The sequence below is a fragment of the Mastigoproctus giganteus genome, chromosome 14, assembly GCF_048544385.1.
Source record: "Mastigoproctus giganteus isolate SK-2022 chromosome 14, ASM4854438v1, whole genome shotgun sequence".
NCBI lineage: Eukaryota > Metazoa > Arthropoda > Arachnida > Uropygi > Thelyphonidae > Mastigoproctus > Mastigoproctus giganteus.
The window spans coordinates 3,700,945-3,721,597 of NC_143588.1; the positions used below are offsets into that span (position 1 = coordinate 3,700,945).

The window sequence follows — 20,653 nt, forward strand, 5'->3', positions numbered from 1 at the left end:
GCCATTACTGCAATGGCATTATGAATGCAAAATGCTAATAATATGCCACATGACTGCTGAATGTTAAGAGGCTCTTAACATTCAGCAGTCTTGTGGCTTTTCATAACAACATTAGTCACATAAATGATTATTGCCCTCCAATTTAAAATTCATTTTTGCTCTGGCAGATTTCTGCAACCTTTTTTGTTTTTTTAATAATAATCTCATATTGAATGTTCTTAGTAGTCCATTTAGAAACATTATATACAGATTTTAAGTTTCTAAGAGAAAAACCACTGTCATAAATATCAGCATTGTACAATATTCGATACTGATAGAATATACCAGTTGGTATATCACATATATTGAATAAGTGATAAAGGTGTTGGTTTGCAACATAACATCTAACATTTAAAATGTATAACCTAACATGATTAATCTATATGTTTTAAAGAAACATTTCTTTGTAAAAATTGATTCTTTAAAACATTAAGGTATGCAGGTAATTTGAAATGGAAAACAGTAAAAATCTAAGCTCTTAAAAACTGTCTTTAATTTCTTAAACAAATACAGATGTTTCTAAGACATTTCTCCATGTGGTGTGGCGTGCACGCGCCCACACACACACACACACACACATTCCTTCATGCCGTGTGTGTGCCACACCACACGGAAGAATGCCGCCCCTCTGTGTTACTAGACAATACTTGGTGGTAGATGACTGTCATCAACTGGTGCAATACCACCACTTTGCTTATTGGAGGCTTGAAGTGGTAGAACCCAAGTTTAGTCGCCAAAGTTAAGTTCCAGTCAACCCTTCCCCATCTCTTCCATCGTGCAGTATGATTGATGTCTTTTGAGGTTATTATGAACACCATGGCAGGATCCAAACTTCCTTACATTTCGAGGGTACAGCTCTAAAACGATGTTCACAGGCCGGCCGTTAGTTAGTACACTGGATCGAACCTATTGGTAACTCCCCAGGAGGCTTCTGGATCAGCTAATATACGATCTTGTTACCTCTATTCTGCCAGATAGTGACTGGAGGGAGTCTGAATAGTGTGTATGCAGGGGGCATTGTCGAGGCCACGTTATATCAAGGACCTATGTATATTCTTACCATGTGTACACCATATCCAAAAATTTCAATACTTCTTACAGCATGCACGCCAACTTTTCCTTATTATTGAATACACCATGAATCGTCAAACTAATAGTGTAAGCTTATCTTTGAAAAGATCTAAACCTCCCAAACACTTCCTAGTTCATTTCACAAATATACGTGGTCTCAGTTCTACTCTCAGCGATGTCCATTTCCACTTGCAGTCTGCCAAACCCCATGTACTTTTTCTGACAGAATCTCAGTTACCAGTTGAATCAACTACTGCTTATCTCAGATGCCCAAATTATTTGCTGTATGATTCCTTTCGCCTCAAAGTTGGTACTTGTGCATATGTCCATTCTGATATACCCTGTCAGAGACTTGGTAGTTTGGAATCTCTTCTTTTCAACCTTCTCTGGCTTAAAATCTTTCTACCTCATTCTGTTAAATTCATCTGTTGTCTCTACTGTTCTCCCAAATTAGCCTGTTCTTTACAGTTCTCTCAACTCCACTAATCACTTGAAACTCTTTGACTTGCTCTCCTTTCAACTTTCCTAATAGTGAGATAGTTTTCCTTGGTGATTTCAATGTTCGCAGCTCCAGCTTGCTTCTGTTTCTAGTCACACAGGCCCAGCTGATCGAGATGCTGAGACTTTTGCAATTACTAATGACCTTGCACATATTGTTCATTTACCTACCAGAATACCGGACAATCCTAACCATACAGCCAACACACTTGATCTTTTTCTCACAAACAACCGTTCCAAATACACAGTCGAATTGAGTGCTCCTTTAGGCACCTCAGATCACAACTTGGTAATTGTCTCTTCTCCAATGGAACCTTTATCTCATGGCCATACATAATCTAACCATACATGAGTTGGAAGGAAAATGGTGATTTCAATGCATGATTTCTTTTCTTCTTTTCCTTGGTCGGATTACTGTTTCAAAACTTCTAATGTCAAAATTTGCTCAAATTCTGTCAGTGAAATTATTCTTGTAGGAATGGAATTCTTTATTCCACACTCCACTTTAAAAGCTCATCCTTTTATATATGAACCAATAAACATTCTCTTTACCCCTTATAGTAGTTAAATCTTTAAGTAAATCCCACATCAATACACTGTGATCACTGACACCTAGTGGTTCCTTTATCTGCATATTCTTATTACATGAATAAGAATTACTGGTGCCTCCATAGCCAGGTGGGCAGGAGCAGCAATGCGTAGCACACGCTTCCTGATTATCCCGGGGTTCGAGCCCGTGACCACCAAATACAGAGGATGCAGAAAGGTCAGGGAATGACCACCGCATATCCCTGGAGCAATATGGCCTTAGTTGCTAATGCTCCTAAAAACCAAATAACAAACAAACAAGAATATTACTCTCTTTGGTTGCCTCTCAAATAGATATTTAAAAAAAAAAACAGCTGTAGAATGCAGTCATCCAATAAATCCACAGAAGTCTTGATAGTGTGTGATTGACCAATCCACAAGTTCCAGTTAATATCTGGAAAGTTAAAATCCTCAGTTATAAGACATTCTGATTTACTGGCCCACTCTATTTCTCTGTACAGTGAAATTCAAATTTCACTGTACAGAATTTGAAATTCAAAACCCCAAATACAAATTCTGCATTCCTTATATCTGTGTGACACCGTGTCTTTGATATGCCAACAATATCCACCTTTGAGGTCTTGAGCAGCACTTCAGATTCTTCAAATTTATTTACTATACTCCACTAGCATTGGTATACATGAAACTATGCATACACCTGTTCTTACTATTGGTTTCCCTAACACAGCCCATGTATTTACTTGCTCCATGATAACTCCCAGCAGTTCTTGAAATCACTTTTCCACTAGAACCATGCTTATGCCTTTCCTTATAAAAATCATTGTAATTAAAATTATATTTCTTGTGTAAGGTTTGAAATAGACAACATTACTTTCATATGTTCTGTTAATTGCACATGCTATCTCAACAGAGGCTTTCTAAGCGCATTTCAAAGAGTTATTTTGTCGATTTAGGATGTCCAGCAGCATGGATGCCATTGATTATGATTTAACCCCGGGGGCTCACATCTGGTTAGTATGGGCTTGGCACACCCAGGGTCCTGAGCCGGATATCATCATTCTTCTCTTTCTTGGTGATTCCTTTCTGCCACTGTCTCTCTCTCTTCTCTCTCAGGGTAACTTGGGAAATTTTTTTTTTTTTTTGGCTGGTGCAGCATAAGCCTCAGGCTTCCTTGCACCATATAGCTAAGAATAATAATAATAATAATAAAGAGGAATTAATTAAAAAATTTTTTATTTAGGATTAAACTCTTTGAGCCTTCAGGGCTTAAGTGGACAAGGAATTGCAACTGGCCTTTCTCTTCCTAGCATTGGAAATAACACTGCAGGTAAAGTTGAGGCATATTTTTCACTTTATATCATTTACGATTATTTGCTATACTTAACACATTTTTCTTCAAATTATAATTTAAAATCTTTTCTCATTATTTTTTTAATCTTCTGTTTCTTTATTGACATAAATATTTTCCTGGTTATCAAATACTCACTTAATTTCTTTTTTCAAATTTCAACTCTTGCAGATATAAACACAGCGAACTTACAGAGCCTTGCAGCCTTAGCTAACTTAGCGAATAGTCCTGGTAAGAATATTAATGAACATTATGAATAGTTAATTAGAGCTATTCGAATTAAATATGAAAAGTAGTCACTACTTATGGATTGCATTTTTTAAAATATATGCCAGTGCAGTATTATATAAAATATAATAGTATGAACCAGAGCTGTCATGCTCAATATGTTCTACATACCTATCGATACACACAATTATGGGGGATTTTTTGAACAGCTTTGTGCAAAATTACATTAGATTAACACTAAGATACTCGGCCCAAATTTACCATATTTCTATTCTAAAATATTGCCTTCAAAACAACATTGTTCCGAAGTTTGCCAGGGTCAATTTAAATCATAAAATTTCGGGCATAAAGCAACTAGCACTTACCAACATCGTGTAATATAGTTAAACTTGCCTTAAGATCTCATTATTCTAATAAACAAAAATACCTTTCCCAGGAAGTTTCCTTTTTAAGAAACTTCATGACATATTAAAAAATTATCTGCATCCTAACGATTGGTCTATGTTGAAGACCTCCATAGATTTGCGCTCAGGTGAGGAAACCTCGCGAAAAATTAAAAAATTATCTGCGTCCTAATGATTGGTCTTGTATTGAAGACCTCCACAGATTTGCGGCCAGGTTAGAAAACTTCACACCAATTAAAAAATTATCTGCATCCTAACGATTTGTCTGTATTGAAGACCTCCATAGATTTGTGACATGAAGCACAGGCTGCAGAAATAAAAAAAACAGACATGTTGACAAGTTGAATACATTATCGGGGGGGGATCAAAACACGTTCATGCAAATTCTAACGCATTGTCACGGGCTTGCGACCAAGTACATATGAGTTGGGTGATGACCCCCCTGGCATACACACAACGTGCTACCACAGAAAAAGTCATCTAGTTCGAAAACACCCCCTCGCTCTACATTCAACAAACTGACATATCAACAGGTTAAAAATCTTTCCTGGTATACGCTAACACAGGACCAGATTTCACTTTTATCCAAAGGATTAAATTATAATTTACCACCTCAAAAACTACCTAAAAAACATGCGTAAGTAATTGATATTGAATTTGGACTTCGTAATGTTCCACAAAAAGATTTATTTATTCAACAAGTTAACCAAGTGGTGAATAACATAAAAGAAATGCGATTTCCTAAATTGAATACACCTGACAGTTCAGCTTTACGTTAACTTCGCGAAAATAAAGACATTATTATACAGAGAGCAGATAAAGGAGATACAGTTGTAATACTCGATAAACATGATTATATTAATAAGTTAGATTCAGTTGTTTCAGATTCCTCAACTTATCTTGAAGTAGACCTGGCACTATTTACCAATTTGGTCAGTCAATACAATAAAATGTCTAGTTTGGACTGATTAATGACTGCTTTACAATTGTTGCGAGCTTTGGTGTAGGCAGAAAATGAAACTGAAGAACTGGAAACAAGCCAATTACGATATGCAACATTCTTCTCTTGAACAGCAGTCATTAATCAGTCCAAACTAGACATCTGAGCAATTGTTGTCATCAGAAGTTTTGAAACAGTAGTCTGACCAAGGAAAAGAAGAAAAGAAATCTTGCAGGTCATCCTATTTTTCTTCCAACTCATGTGTGGTTAGGTTATGTATGGTCATGAGATAAATGTTCCATTGGAGAAGAGACAATCACCAAGTTGTGATCTGAGGTACCTAAAGGACCACTCACTTTGACCGTGTACTAAGAAGTGTTGTTTGTGAGAAAAAGATCAAGCGTGTTGGCTGTACAGTTAGGATTGTCTGGTATTCTTGTAGGTAAATGAACAATCTGTGCAAGGTCATTAGACATTGGCAAAGCCTCAGCATCTCAACCAGCTGGGTCGGTGTGACTAGATAAATGAAGCCAGCTGGAGTTATTAACTTTGAAATCACCAAATAAAATTATCTCACTGTTAGGAAAGTTGGACTGGAGAAAGTCAAGTTGCAAACAGAGGAAGTCAAAGAGCTCCAAGGTATTAGTGGAGTTGGGAGAACAATAGAGACAACAGATGAAATGACACAGAAAATGACTATTCTCAACCCAAGAGGTTGAAAACAACACATAAAGAGGAGATACCAGCCTTCCTCACCTTGCACTCTTTATCAGATCAGCCTCTGTGCAAATTATCACCCTTTCTACTCCAGAAATGTATTGAGTCTGCCTAAATCAGTCCACCTAAATCAGTAAGGTGACTTCAGTCAGGCAACCTTCTAATAGAGACTACTCAACATACTGTGAAGCTATTAAAGCTCACAACCTTTGGAGGACACCCAATAAAAGTTACTCCCCATGTCACCTTAAACACCTCTAAGGGAGTAATAGCAGAATGGGACTTAATATTTGTATCAGAAGAAGAAATTGTCCAAGAATTACATGATCAAAAAGTCATCCAAGCAAGGAGAATCATGACTCGAACAGATGGTACTCTGGTTCCAACAAGGAGTAATTCTTACTTTTAGCACTCCTAACTTACCAACATCTGTAAAAGCAGGATACCTACATTGCAGTGTCCAACCATACATTTTGAATCCCATCAGGTGCTTCAAATGCCAAAAATATGGATACTTCCAGACTGCATGTCGAGGTGAGGCAATATGTCCTCAAATAACCAATCTGATTTTGCCACTACCACTCCACATTGCCCAAATTGTAAGGGTAACCACCCAGCTTTCTTAAAAACACATGAATTATGGAAGCAATTGAAAAAAATTCATAAATAAAACTAAAAGTGACAGAAACCATGAAACCGCAATCATCACCCACCACCAGAATGGACATCGATGAACATCATGACTCAGAAGATGGCATTTTAGAATTACATCAACTGATGAGATGGATGTGACCTGCCCTATCTTTCCTAAGAAAGACAAAACAAAAATAGATTGATACAAGCAAGCTACAACTAAAAAACTGTCAGAACCGACTGTCAAAACAACACATAAAACCACATAATGGAAAAAATCCTTCAATAGAATTGCAGTCTTTCGGAACAAAAAAGACGATTTGCAGGATCTAATGAATTGGTATGAACCAGCTGGCACAACCTTACAGGAAAAGCTCTTAAATTCACGAGTGTGTCCTTTCGTTAAAAATTATACCATCTTTAGATGAGATAGCAGTATTGACACGCCACTCATGGAGGGGTGGCAGTTATTGTTAGAAATAACATTCCATCCAAACATGTTTCTCTTCAGACTCCTTTGGAAATAGTGACAGTGCATGTTGTAATTGGTATCACCATTACAATAGCTTCTATACACTGAGTGATCACTGAATTATGACCACCTACCTAATACTTCGTAGGGCCTCCTTTTGCCCTCAGTACAGCAGCTATCCGACATGGCATTGTTTAAACAAGATATCAGAAGCGTTCGGGAGGTATGGCCAACCAAGCTGTGTGTGTAATGTGGTCAGCAATGTAGGTATGCAGATGATTGGTGTATCCAGATGCCTGATATACCTTTCCATAGTGTCCCACAAATGCTCTATGGGATTGATATCAGAGGAGTTCGGAGGCCAATCGATATGTTGGAAGTCAGAACTGTGTTCCTCAAACCATTCCTGCACAAGTGCCCGATGTCGCCGCATTGTCATCTTGGAAGACACCATTGCCATTCAGGAAAAAGTTTAACATAGCAGGGTGTACACAGTCAGCAAGCAGTTGACAATAGTGGACCTGTTTTTGACATCAAATCCATACATGACCATTCACGGTGTGGAGTAAATAATGTGACTCATCCGACCAGCACACCTTCTTCCAGTCTTCTAACGTCCAACTTGCATGCTCTTTGCACCAGGCAAGTCATTTACGCCGATGAACCTTGGTTAGGAGAGGATGCCGTAGGGATTGTCTGCTGGTATAGCTCATGCGTGCAATGCATGGTCATGCCAGATATTGTTCCGGGTTGGCTCATGTTGTATTGGGTAGTCAACTCTTGAACAGTGCTGCATCTTGTTCATCTGTACGAGTCATCGGACCCGGTGCTCACCTCTGACATTAACCTTTCGCTGACCTTTACAGTTTTGCCATCAGGTCATTGTTTGACCATTTTGACACCAGTTCTGATACACTTTAACTATAGCGGCTCTCAAACACCCCACCAGTTCAGCCATTTGGGAAATTGAAGCACCAGCTCATCGAGCACCCACAATCTGTCCTTTATCAAAGTCCGATAAATCCTTCTTTCTGCTCATCATGCTTAGAATTTTTCTACCTACTGAACCACTGACACCTTATCTATGCTACATAGGTCGACTAACTCTGCACTCTCGTACCTCACATGGTCAACTGGTCGCATTCAGTTTTCATAGGGGTGATCATAATTCAGTGATCACTTAGTGTATATCTCCCTCCTAATTTCCTTTTCTCCTCAGATGACTTAGAAAACCTAGTAGATCAGCTGCCATCTCTGTTCTGCTTACTGGGTTCTGCTGATTGATAATAGAATTGCTTACTCTTTTAAACACTGGTAAACCCACCTAGTTAGACAGATAAGAAGACTGTTAGATAAGAAGAGGAACACATGGATTAGGCAGCAAACTCAAGTAAAGGACATTCTTATCAAAATTAAAGAACTAAAATGGTCTTGGGCAGGACACATAGCTCGAAGACATGATGACAAATGGACTAAGAAAATAACAGAATGGTAACCAAGAGGAGCTAGAAGAAAACCTGGAAGACAACGACGGAGATGGATAGATGAAATTCATGAGTTTTTGGGTAGTAAATGGATGGCCAGTGCTCAAAACAGAAGGAACTGGAAAGTTGCTGGAGAGGCCTTCATCCTGCAGTGGATTGAAAATGGCTGATGATGATGATGATGAAACCCATCTATGTCCATTTTTCTACAGGATCCATGACTGCAATAGACCTTTCAATCTGTTCTCCCTCCATGTATGCCAGTACAGAGTGTCAGTTCTTGATCACTAAACAGTGATAATCTACTGATTCTTTGCAATATTCAAATACAAGTAAACTTGTCTCCGTTGCAGCCATCCACTTTGAAATTGCATAAGGCAAACTGGCGTGAAGATGCCTCCCTAATCCAGTTTGATGATGAGATATCCAGTCCCAGCCATAGATAGTATCACCAATAATATAACAAATCAGATATTACAAGCTGAAAATTCTTCAGTACCTAAATTTTTGCCTGGGAATGCAAACACAGCAGTTACTTGTGGAATCAGGAATGCACACATGCTAAACAGACAAAAAATCAAGCTTGGAATTTGTTTTGCAAATTCCCTACAACTGCTAATCTTATTAGCTTTAAAAGACTTAAGGCCAAATTCCACCAAATAAGAAGAAAAGCAAAGAAAGATGCCTGTTCTTCTTTCTGCTCATCATGCTTAGAATTTTTCTACCTACTGAACCACTGACACCTTATCTATGCTACATAGGTCGACTAACTCTGCACTCTCGTACCTCACATGGTCAACTGGTCGCATTCAGTTTTCATAGGGGTGATCATAATTCAGTGATCATATCCTTGTTTATGGTGGAAGTTTTGCTTCCACCATAAACAAGGACACGGACAACAGACTCATCTGGAAGAAAATCCAAGCACTTAACGGTAAACACGTGCAGTCTCCAGCCTCAATTCTAAACTGGAAAGAGCAGGAAGTGTCCACTCCAACAGAAATAGCAAGCACATTAGCTGAGCCATTTGCCAGTTTATCGGCAGTGTCCACATACAGCCAAACCTTCCTAAAAATTAAGGCATCTCCAGACAACATAAAATAAACTTTTAAAATAAAGTAATGTATCTCACACATACTATCAGCCATTCACTCTACAGGAACTTTTGGAGTCTCAATAAAACCTCAAGTACTGCTGCCAGTCTGGATGGAGTATGCTATATAATGTTAAAAAAGTTAAATAACAAAGCAATAAGTTCCCTGTTGAAATCCTACAACTGATATATTTAGAAAATACTTATCCACACTCACGGAGTCACTCAATTGTACTGGCTTTTCTGAAGCCAGGTAAGGATCATACCATATCACATAATTACAGGCCGATATCACTGACTAGCTGTTTAGGCAAAGTCTTAGAAAAAATGGTTCACCGGTGGCTAACATGCCTTCTGGAAACAAGCTGTCTGCTAAACCGAAACCACTATGGATTTCAGAAAAACAACCTTAGATGTGATGATTAAAGCAGAAGCAAACATCTGCAATGCTTTCATAAGGAGACAACATCTGGTTATGGTCAATTTCAATATTGAGAAAGCCTTTGATACCACTTGGTGATATGGACTTTCATTCTTTTGGTCTGAGGGGGCAGTTACCCCAATTTATACAAAACTTCCTACACCACAGAATGTTTCAGGTCAGATATAGGAACAGTGTATCCAAATCGTTTGAACAAGAGAAGCATGTACTGCAGGGTTCCATCCTGAGTGCAACACTATTCACAATAAGAATTACAAATATGACACGAGACATACCAAAAACAGTTAAATCATACATGTTTGCTGATGACCTTATTATCTCTTATCAGTCACAAACTATGAATTCTATTGAAAGGCAACTTCAACTATCCATAGCCAGAATAGAATCATGGGTGCAATGGAATAGCTATTCCTTAGCAGAAAATAAATTGACTGCAATTCATTTCTGTAAAATATGAAAATTACATCCAGATCCTGAAATATAATTAAAAAACAACCTGATTCCTCTTACCAATAATTTTCGTTTATTGGGTTTATATCTAGACAGTAAACTTAATTTTTCCAGTCACATAGCCTACCTTAGAACGGCCTGCCTAAAGAAAATAAAAATATCTTAAGAGCTGTCTTCTCTAACTCCTGGGGTGCTGATAGACACTCCCTCTCAAATCTTTATAAAATTTTAATCCTGTCCTGCTTAGATTACAGATCACCTGTCTATGACTCCACAAGAAACAGTTCCTTGTTACTTCTGAATACTATTCAACATAGTGCCCTAAGGATAGCCACTGGAGCCTTCAGAACATCTCCAGTCCACAGCCTGTATATTGAGGCAAATGAACCCCCATTGCACCTCAGATGAAAATCCTTACTATGTAGCTATGCTGCAAAAATTAAAAGTATTCCATCTCATCCTACCTGGGAATACCTGTTTGACCCTCAGTATGTGATGCTATACCGTAATAAACCTAATGAAAACCGCCCTATGGGTATTACATTGCAAGAACTGATGCTTAGTTAGAATATTAACTTCCAGCATATCCTTGAAGATGTTGCTCCTCCTGAGCATCCTTGGGTTCAATACTCGCCTCTTTGTGATAATTTATTTTTGAGATGGAGAAAAGGCTCCCTGCCAAACAACAACTTTCAGTAGCTGCATGAAGTCCATGCCTTAGAAAACTCAGAGAAATTTCATATTTATACAGATGGCTCCAAAACAGATAAAGCTGTAGGTGCTGCAGCAATTTGTTCTGCTTTTTCAATAGCTGTGTATCTTCCTATGGAATGCAGTATCTATACCACAGAATTGTATGCAATAAAACTAGCTCTAGATAATATAACTAAGCAGCAATTCAAGCAAGCTTTTATAACACAGACTCCTTAAGTGCCGTCACTGCCATTCAATCTACTACTACTTCTCAACATTCCATTCTAAACAGATATGGTCTCAATTATACCAATATCAAACATCCAACCAGTTTGTCACCTTCTGCTGGATCCTTGGGCATGTCGCCTTCCCAGGTAATGAAAGTGCAGATTATGCTGCTAAACATCCTAACAGTGGATCATTCCACCATCTGAAAGTCCCATGCACTGATTATAAATCCGCTGTTAAAACAGCATGTGGGCTTCAATGGTCTGAACTGTGGCAAACACAATTGAATAATAAATTATTCCAGCTTAAAAAAGGAACTTCAGTGGACTAGTTTCAGAAAAAGCAGGCAAAACTCCATATTAGTCACTCTTATACAATTCATCTGTTCTTGCTTATGGGAGAAAACCCACCTCAATGTCCCTTCTGTCAGATCCAGCTAACAATGCTTAAATACTCAAGTAACCAGAAATCTAGTTTTTATTCTCTATCCAATTTGCAGGAACCTTTATAATTTTACTGCACATACTTGGCAATAATGCAAATTTTGAAGCACTGTTTAAATACTTGAAAAGCATAAATATATATATAATCGTCTCTGATAACTATAATATTAAAGACTCGGTCATAAGTTAATAATGAAAAGGAACAATATGGCCCAGGAGGGCCTTGTGCCAAAAAACCCACAACAACCGCAGCAGAACTCCATGCAATATAATTAGCCTTAGAAAACCTGAATCACTACCCTTCTGTAAAATACATAGTATACGGACTCACTCAGCTAAATTACAGCAATGCAAAGTTCCTCCTACAATGTTCACCCTGTATTAAATCAAATGAGAAGTCTACTATTGCAAATTGCAGAACGTCACCAATCAGTGACCTTTTTCTGGATCCCAGCACATTCGGGGATAAAGAAGAACAAACTTGCTGACAAAACTGCTAAAAATCCACCAACTTTTGATTTAACCTCCGTCCACGTTCCAGCCACTGACTACATCATCATCAGCCATTTTCAATCCACTGCAGGATGAAGGCCTCTCCAGCAACTTTCCAGTTCCTTCTGTTTTGAGCACTGGCCATCCATTTACTACCCACAAACTCATGAATTTCATCTATCCATCTCCGCCTTTGTCTTCCAGGTTTTCTTCTAGCTCCTCTTGGATACCATTCTGTTATTTTCTTAGTCCATCTGTCATCATGTCTTCGAGCTATGTGTCCTGCCCAAGACCATTTTAGTTCTTTAGTTTTGATAAAAATGTCCTTTACTTGAGTTTGCTGCCTAATCCATGTGTTTCTCTTCTTATCTAACAGTCTGATTCCCAATATGATTCGTTCCATTCTTTGCTGTGTAGTTCTCAGCTTCTCTTCCATTCTTTTGGTGAGTGCCCAAGTTTCACTTCCATAAGTCATGGTGGGGAGTATACATTAGTTCATTATTTTACGTTTCAGACAAACTGGGATATTGCTCTTCAGTATGTGACTATATTTCCTGAATGCTATCCATCCAAAATTTATTCTTCTCTTCACTTCCAGCCATTTATCATTATTACAGCTAATAACTTGTCCCAGTTAAGTATATGACTCCACCTTTTCAATTACTGCTCCTTCAATCATTATTTCCCTTTCTGTGGCATACTTGTTCATCATTACTTTTGTTTTAGCCATATTCATCTTTAGTCCAAAATCCTTACTAGCTGTGCATAACTGATTAAGATTTTCCTCTAATTCTTTGGGATCGTGGCTTATGACCACAATGTCATCTGCAAATCATAAATGGTTTAGGTACTCTCCGTTCACATTGACTCCTTTCTGCGACCAGTCTAATCTTCTGAAAGCTTCCTCAAGGGCAGCAGTAAACAGCTTCGGAGATATTGTGTCTCCTTGTCAAAGTCCTTTCTCAATTTTAAATTTCCTACTGTCTTTGGCTAGTCTAATAAAGGAGGTAGCACTCTCATATATTTTCTTCAAAATCATAATATATGGGGTATCAATGCCTTGTCTTTCCAGTGCCCAAAACATTGCCTTATGCTGTATGGAGTCAAATGCCTTTTCATAATCCACAAATGCCAGACATAATGGTGTTTTATACTCATTTGCGTTCTCCATTAGCTGTGATATTACGGGAAGGTGATCCATAGTTGAGAATCCTGTCCTAAAGCCAGCTTGCTCTTTCGGTTCATTCTCATCAAGTATTCTTTCTAATCTGTTAGTAATAACCCTTGTGAACAACTTGTAGATGTGGGATAACAAGCTAATTGGTCTATAATTTCTAATTTCTGATTTATCTCCTTTCTTATGCAACAAAACTATGATTGCATTATTCCACTGCTTAGGCATCACACCTTTTCTAATGCACTTTGTGAAGAGCCTTGCCAGTTTTTGTGTTATGTCTCTTCCTCCCAATTTTAACAACTCTACAGTAACTTCATCTTCCCCCGGGGCTTTCTGATTCTTCATTTTTCTCAATGCATGTTCTACCTCATCAGGAAGAATATCGGGTATGTCGTATGTGTTGCTACTTTGCAATCCATCTTCCCCACTGCTGGCATCATTCCCCTGCTCCTTGTATAATTCTCTATAGTAGCCTTCTGCTATTTGAATTATGCCTTCTGCTGTTTTTAAGTACACCATCGCTATTCTTCAGTTTCAGTACCATTTGTCTTTCTGTATTACTGATCATGGCTGCTGATTTAAATCCTTTGTTTTCCCTTAATGCTTGTTCTACTTTTCTTGTGTTAAATCTTCTTATGTCCTCTCTGAGTCTCTTTCTAATGGCTTTGCATAACTCAGTATACTCAGTTTTCTCCCTGTCAGTGTTTTTCTTGCTTTTCATTTGTCATCTTTGGTTCATCATGACAAGTGTTTCTTGACTAATTTTTACTTCTTTGGATTTCTTTTTTCCTATAGGTTTCTTGGGCTTTATCACTTTCAGAAAGTTGTAATATTCCTCGTCAATATCTTGGTCCTGAGCAGTCTGCAGAAGCTCAAACTTGTTCTTAAGTTCCAGTACATACTGCTTTTTCTCCTCTTCTGTTATCTCAAAGACCTTCGTATTATTTACTCGAGTCAGTTTTTTCCTTTCCTTTCCTACATCTATATCAAGTGTGCATCTTACCATTCTGTGATCACTTCCAACATTTACCTTATTCAGGACAGTAACATCATTCACGATATATCTTCTGTTAGTGAGGATGAAGTCGATTTCATTAGTTGTTAATCCATTTGGACTCTTCCATGTCCACTTTCTGTTCACCCTTTTCTTGAAAAAAGTGTTCATTACTGACAGTCCTTGAGATTCTGCAAATTCCACAAGTCTTTCACCTCTTTCATTTCTTTCACCAATTCCAAAATTTTATATAGTTCTCCTTTCTGCGCTGTTTTGTCTTTTTCCAACCTTAGCATTGAAATCTCCCATAATAATAGTGTAGTGGGTTTTCTGCTCATCTAGAAGACTCAATTTCGGTGTACATTTCTTCCACCTCTTCATCATCACTACTGAATACAATCACATCATCTAAACAGCATGTCTCAAGCAGTGGAAAAATCTATTGCACACACAAACCAATAATAAACTCTACCGGTTGAAACAGGACCCAAAGTTTTGGCACTCTAATACCAAAATAGTGCAAAGAGAAGAAGTGGTAAAGTGGTACTGGCACGAATAGGACATGCGAATCTGACTCGCTTCCATCTACTCACAGGAGAGGATCCTCCTCAGTGTCCACACTGTTCAGCACATTTATCAGTGAAACATATCCTAACTGACTGTCCACAGTATCAACAGGACAGAACATCCTTCCTGTAGTTCCATGACAAATCTACAAGAACCGATGACATTAAAGCATATTATTGGTGATGAAGTAAATATCAATGAATTTTTCTCTTTTCTGAAAAAAATTGGACCTTATCATAAATTCTGAAAGATCTCTATAATAAAAATTAAGTCATTACAACTGAATTTTGTTTTTTAGCATTTCACTATGAATAGGCACACTATAGCCCCAGAAGCTTATGCATGATTAAACCTCCATAACACACACAAAAAGTAGGACTCTCACAGTAGGATAAACGTTAACTGAGAACAAATCACCCAGTACCTGGCCATATTTGAGGATTACTGCAACAGAGTTAGACTCATTTGAGGCGATAACAACTTTCACATGATGATGCAGAGCAAGGTGATAGTTGCCGATCACGTGATAAGAGCGTGGTGGTACTGAAACTGCGGTGTTGCATGCGTTTTGCCGAGAGCCAAGTTTTACGAAAACAAGACAAATTTTAATGTTCAGTAGCACGAAATTAGTCAAGATTGGATATTTTCATAACATTTTATATGTTAACCAGTGTAATCTGTCAAAACATGCTGTTTCAGTGGTAGAGCATGTTTTAAAAAAGAATTATGAAGGCACAATAGCAGTAATTTCACTTTTGCAGTTGAGGCTGTGCTTGAAAAAAATTCTTGATTAATTAATTAATTAAATTCCGTTTATTAGCTCTTGGTCACGTCACAGGTTCCTACGACATGGAGAGGCAACAGATCCAGACAGGCCAGCAGTTGCAGGTTTGTCCAAGAGGCAATCTGGACAGAGTGACAGGCCAGCGTGACTGTGTATAGTTGTGCCATCTATACTGTACAGAAATATAATGACAGTGCTGAGCTTTCCCTGGAACAACTGATGCAACATCTATAGGGGCTTACAGTAAAGTATAAAAAGACATACATTTAGAATGTAATATAATTCGTAGTAAGACAAAAATTATTGACACACGTAGTAAAGATTAAGTACATACAACTGGTGTGACTAGGCTAGCACTAAATTCTCGAGAAGTACACATAGCTAATGCAGAAAAACTGCAGTTCATGAATGCATAAAGACCGGATTTACCTGATATGTGGAAGGTATGTGCTCCCACAGACATCTAAACTGTAAAGTTAGGGTGAAAGGAGAGGAAAGATGTAACATTGTGGTTATTTTTAGTTCGGTTGAAATTCCTTAGTGAAAGTTAAGCCACTTGTAACAGGACAGTTTTGTTTTGGGCTATCGAGACCAGGTATAAATTCAAAGGTGCCTCCATAGCCAGGTGGGCAGGAGCAGTGCGTAGCACACGCTTCTTGATTAGACTGGGGTTCGAGCCTGTGACCACCAAATATGGAGGATGCGGAAAGGTTAGAGAATGACCACCGCACATGCTCCTAAAAACCAAACAATAAAAATCTAAATTCAATCCATTAAAGATGAACAGAGTGTTGAATGGAAAGTGCTTTTCGATTAAATGGAGTCTGATTAGTAGAGGGACCAGTGTCGGTTTGGATCCTTTTGCTTTTCTAGGAATTCTCCAAGCTATGAGTTCTCACATTTTATAGGCAATCAGTTCGATGTCTGCATTGTACAGTTTTGCAAAGAAAGATAGGTTATTGTACCAGATTGAAAGTGAAAAATCAGAGTAGTTTTGACTGTCAACCATGAAAGACCAGCAAGAGACAGGTTCATAGCTGGACTTAAAAAAGGTCCATTTAAGAAACCAGCATTCAAGCGAAGAGATCTTTTTTAAATTTGCATTGGCCATGCCGGCCCAAACAGGGGAAGCATAAAGAATTTTTGGCTTGATGATTTTGGAGAAGAATTCTTTTATAATATGGGCAGAGTGGATATGTTGAAAAAACGAACAACAGCCAAATGGCTGTTGTTCGTTTTTTCGACAGATAGTTTAGATTAGTAGAGAAGTTGAATTTGGAGTCATAGAAAATTCCCAGTCTTCGTGATCAAATACAATTTGTGCATTCAGCGAGGCAGTTATTGGAAAGATGCTCTTTTTAAGTGAAATTTGGAGGTGACTAGATTTTGAGGGGTTGAGTTGAGAGATTGAAAGATTTGAGATGCAATGCAAATTCTTGGAGGTTTTACAGATCAGCTCTTCAGTACAGTTAGCTGATTGACTTGAATCTGAGGTGGTAATAATTTTAAAATCATCCGTATAAACCATTACATGCTTATGGGTTAGTAGGAATGGTTGGAGGATTTCAGAGAACATTATTGCTGATAGTGTCCCGCCTTTTGGGATTCCAGATGAGCAAATAGCACGATAGGATTTGTTATTGAATGACTGAATCTTCTTGTTCAACAACAGTAGGCTCCTCATCTTCATCACTACAAATTTCAGAAGGTTCAATTATGTCTGCAATGAATTCCTCTTCATTTGTACATATCCTGAAACATCCACTTGTGCATTATCTTTTAAGCTTAATTTTTGGTTGGTACTTGTCCTATATGGTATTGTATTAGATTCAAATGACCTTCTGTGCAGCATGCAATGCATCTTCCGAAAAAACATGTCCACTCTCTACCATTTATTTAGTCTAGAAACATCTCCTGAACGAATGCTTTCCTAAAACAAGAATAACTGGTGTCTGTATTCTTTGATATATAAAAAGTATATGATACAACTTAAACGATTTGACATTGTAAAAGACCTATATAGCCTTAGCCTTGGTTTTAGAGGTCATCTCACCGTTTTTATTAAAAAATTTTTATTCAGTCAGTCTTTTCAAGTTCATGTAGGATTAACTCTTTCTTGACCCTTTTGCCAAGAGGAGGAAGTACCCCAACGATCAGTTTTAAGTGTTATGCTTTTTGCTGTCAAAGTAAATTCCATTACAGAACAACTTTCTCAACTATAATTATTGTCCTCAGCATTGACGAATTTAGCATATTTTCTCAGTCACGAAACATGAGGGTTATTGAAAGACAACTTCAGCAAGTCTGATCATCTTAACTCTTAGACACTGGCTAATGGTTCAGGTTCCCGCCACAAAAGATCATTTGCATATATTTTTGTTGTAAGGGTAATCTTCATTCTGAACCTGATTTGAGGCTTGGACAAAATACTGTTCCAGTGGTGTTAGAAACAAAATTCTTGGGACTCATATTCTATAAAAGTTGACCTTTCTAGAATATATCCATCAACTCCAAACAAATTGCACAAGAAGCTTGAATATGCTCTGTGCTCTCTCTTATACTTCTTGGAGTGTGGACTGATGCATCTACCATGCATTTGTGCAATCTAAACTAGATTATGAGTCCTAGGTATATGAAGTCAGAACATTGAACTTAGATGGCTGGGCTCTATCCATATTGGAGCATTTTGAATATCTCCTATCCAGATCCAAAATGTCAAAGCATATGAACCACCATTATCATTTTAACATAAACAGTCGTCTCTAAAGTATGCCTTAAAACCGAAATTCCTGCCAGACCATTCTATGTGGACATCTATTTTTGAACCACGATGGGGAAATTTGTACAATGCCCATCAGACTGCCAATCATGCTTTCAGTATTCCTCTCCAAGAGCTACTCCAAGATTTGCATATCATGACACCAAGAGAACTCTTCCACCTTGGCATGCTCATGTCTGACACCCTATCATGTCTACCTGCAGCTCTTTTCAGCACACTGAGCTGAACATTCCAACTTCTTGCCAATTTACACATAAATTGGCGAGAAGTCAGAATTGTTACTTATTCTTGGCAGATACCACCACCATCACCCAGACGGCACCATTTCAAGGCTTTTTAGTCCCTCTTCAGTGGGTGAATGGGTTCCCATTGATGTAATAGTGACAACCCAGTTATTAAGTATATTTATTACTTATTCGAGGTAGTGCAATACAGTAGCAACTTGTGAAGGTATTCACAATATGAGATGTATTTAAAACAATAGTAGTTAAAATAATTTTTTTAAGAAATTATTTTAACTACCTTGGTAGTTAAAATAATTTCTTTCTCTCATCATTTCTACTAACCTGGTAGTAGAAATGATGTGTGTGTGTATTAACCCATGCATAAATAAACTCCTTCATACTCTGAGGCATTTGGCCAAGAAATATCTTAAAAGGTATTTCATGGTTTAATCAAAGATTAAACCATGCACACCATCAAGTATCTCTCATATTGTGGAGTTATATTTCATAACTGGGTTGTCACTATTGCATCAATGTGTACCCACCCCAGGTGCCAAGCGAATCTTGAGGCCAAGCTATCTTCTGTGCTTCTACTGTGATTCATAGGGCGATTTTTCTAGAGCGACTGAGTTTTTCCTTGTTTATTTTGGTTTAAAAGTCTTTCTGTTAGACCATACAATAGTATAGTCTAACAGAAAATATATACAATAAAGAAAAAGTACCTTTTTCTTTATTGTATATACTAACCGTACTAACTCCTACGCTTGGCCACAAGCGGCACTGCTCCTGCCTCCCCGTGGCGGGGGACGGTAACCTGGGTGGAAAAGCTAATCCCCCAGAGCAAAAAGGAGCCGACATGGATAAAGAAAATTATCCAGCCTCTAGAGCCTTCAAGCTCAAATACCATAGATTCGTATAATTCTGATGAAAGTAGTGCGCAACATAAACGCTTAAAAATAGATAATCATCAACCTGAGTATCCAACTTTTCTGATTATCCATTCCTTAAATAGTCAACCAGTGAGAAAACTCTCTCCATTTATCATACAGAGATTTCTAAAAAATTCTGCTGGAACACCTAAAATGGTTAAAAGGTTACAGTCAGGAGATTTGCTTGTGGAAACTACGCAGTTGAAACATTCAGAATTGTTGTTAAAGATGTCAACGTTTGGTAGTATCCCTGTTAAAATATCTCCCCATTCAACCCTAAATAGTTCCAAAGGTGTTATCTCTGAGTGGGACCTATTGAATGTAACAGAAGAGGAGTTTGTACAAGAAGTTTAAAGATCAAAAGGTCATACAAGCTAAGAGAATTTAGACTCGTAGGGATTGCAGCCTCATTCTAACCCATAGTGTAATACTCACATTCAATACTCCAAACTTACCAAATACTGTAAAAGCTGGTTATTTAAATTGCCATATCTGCTGCCCCTATATACCAAATCCAGTATGGTGTTATAAGTGTCAGAAGTTTGGACACTCTCAGACAACATGTCGAGGAAACACAATATGCCTAAAATGTGGATCCCAGGATCACACTCAAACAGACTGTACTGCAACATCTCCAGTTTGCCCTAACTGCAAGGAAGATCATCCTGCATATTCTAAAAATTGTGAGTTATGGAAACTTGGGAAAAAAGTACAGAAATTTAAAGTTGAAAATAAAGTGACTTATCAGGAAGCGAGATGACAAATACTGAAAGATACTGCTGCACATACATATGCAAATGTTACAAAGAAATATCATTCAATTGCTACACAAACCAATGACTCAGTTCCACCTAACATATCACTTGCTGAATGGGCTAGAGCTCAGCTTTCAGTTCCTCAGCCATCCTTGAAGCAAAACAACAGAGACCAGACTTGTAATACTCCAATTTCCATCCCCTCTACTAGTGGCATCAA

At 37.9% G+C, this 20,653-nt stretch overlaps 1 protein-coding gene across 2 annotated transcripts in view; it reads left to right on the forward strand.

Annotated features, from left to right (window-relative positions):
• The window catches only part of LOC150074953 (CUGBP Elav-like family member 1), an 824,767-nt gene that overhangs the window by 527,431 nt on the left and 276,683 nt on the right, over nt 1-20,653 (forward strand). For both annotated transcript variants that reach the window (XM_090388957.1, XM_090388958.1), the window contains exons 10-11: nt 3,398-3,484; nt 3,677-3,736. In XM_090388957.1, coding sequence (XP_090245083.1) covers nt 3,398-3,484; nt 3,677-3,736 — 147 coding nt within the window. The remainder of the gene's footprint in view (nt 1-3,397; nt 3,485-3,676; nt 3,737-20,653) is intronic.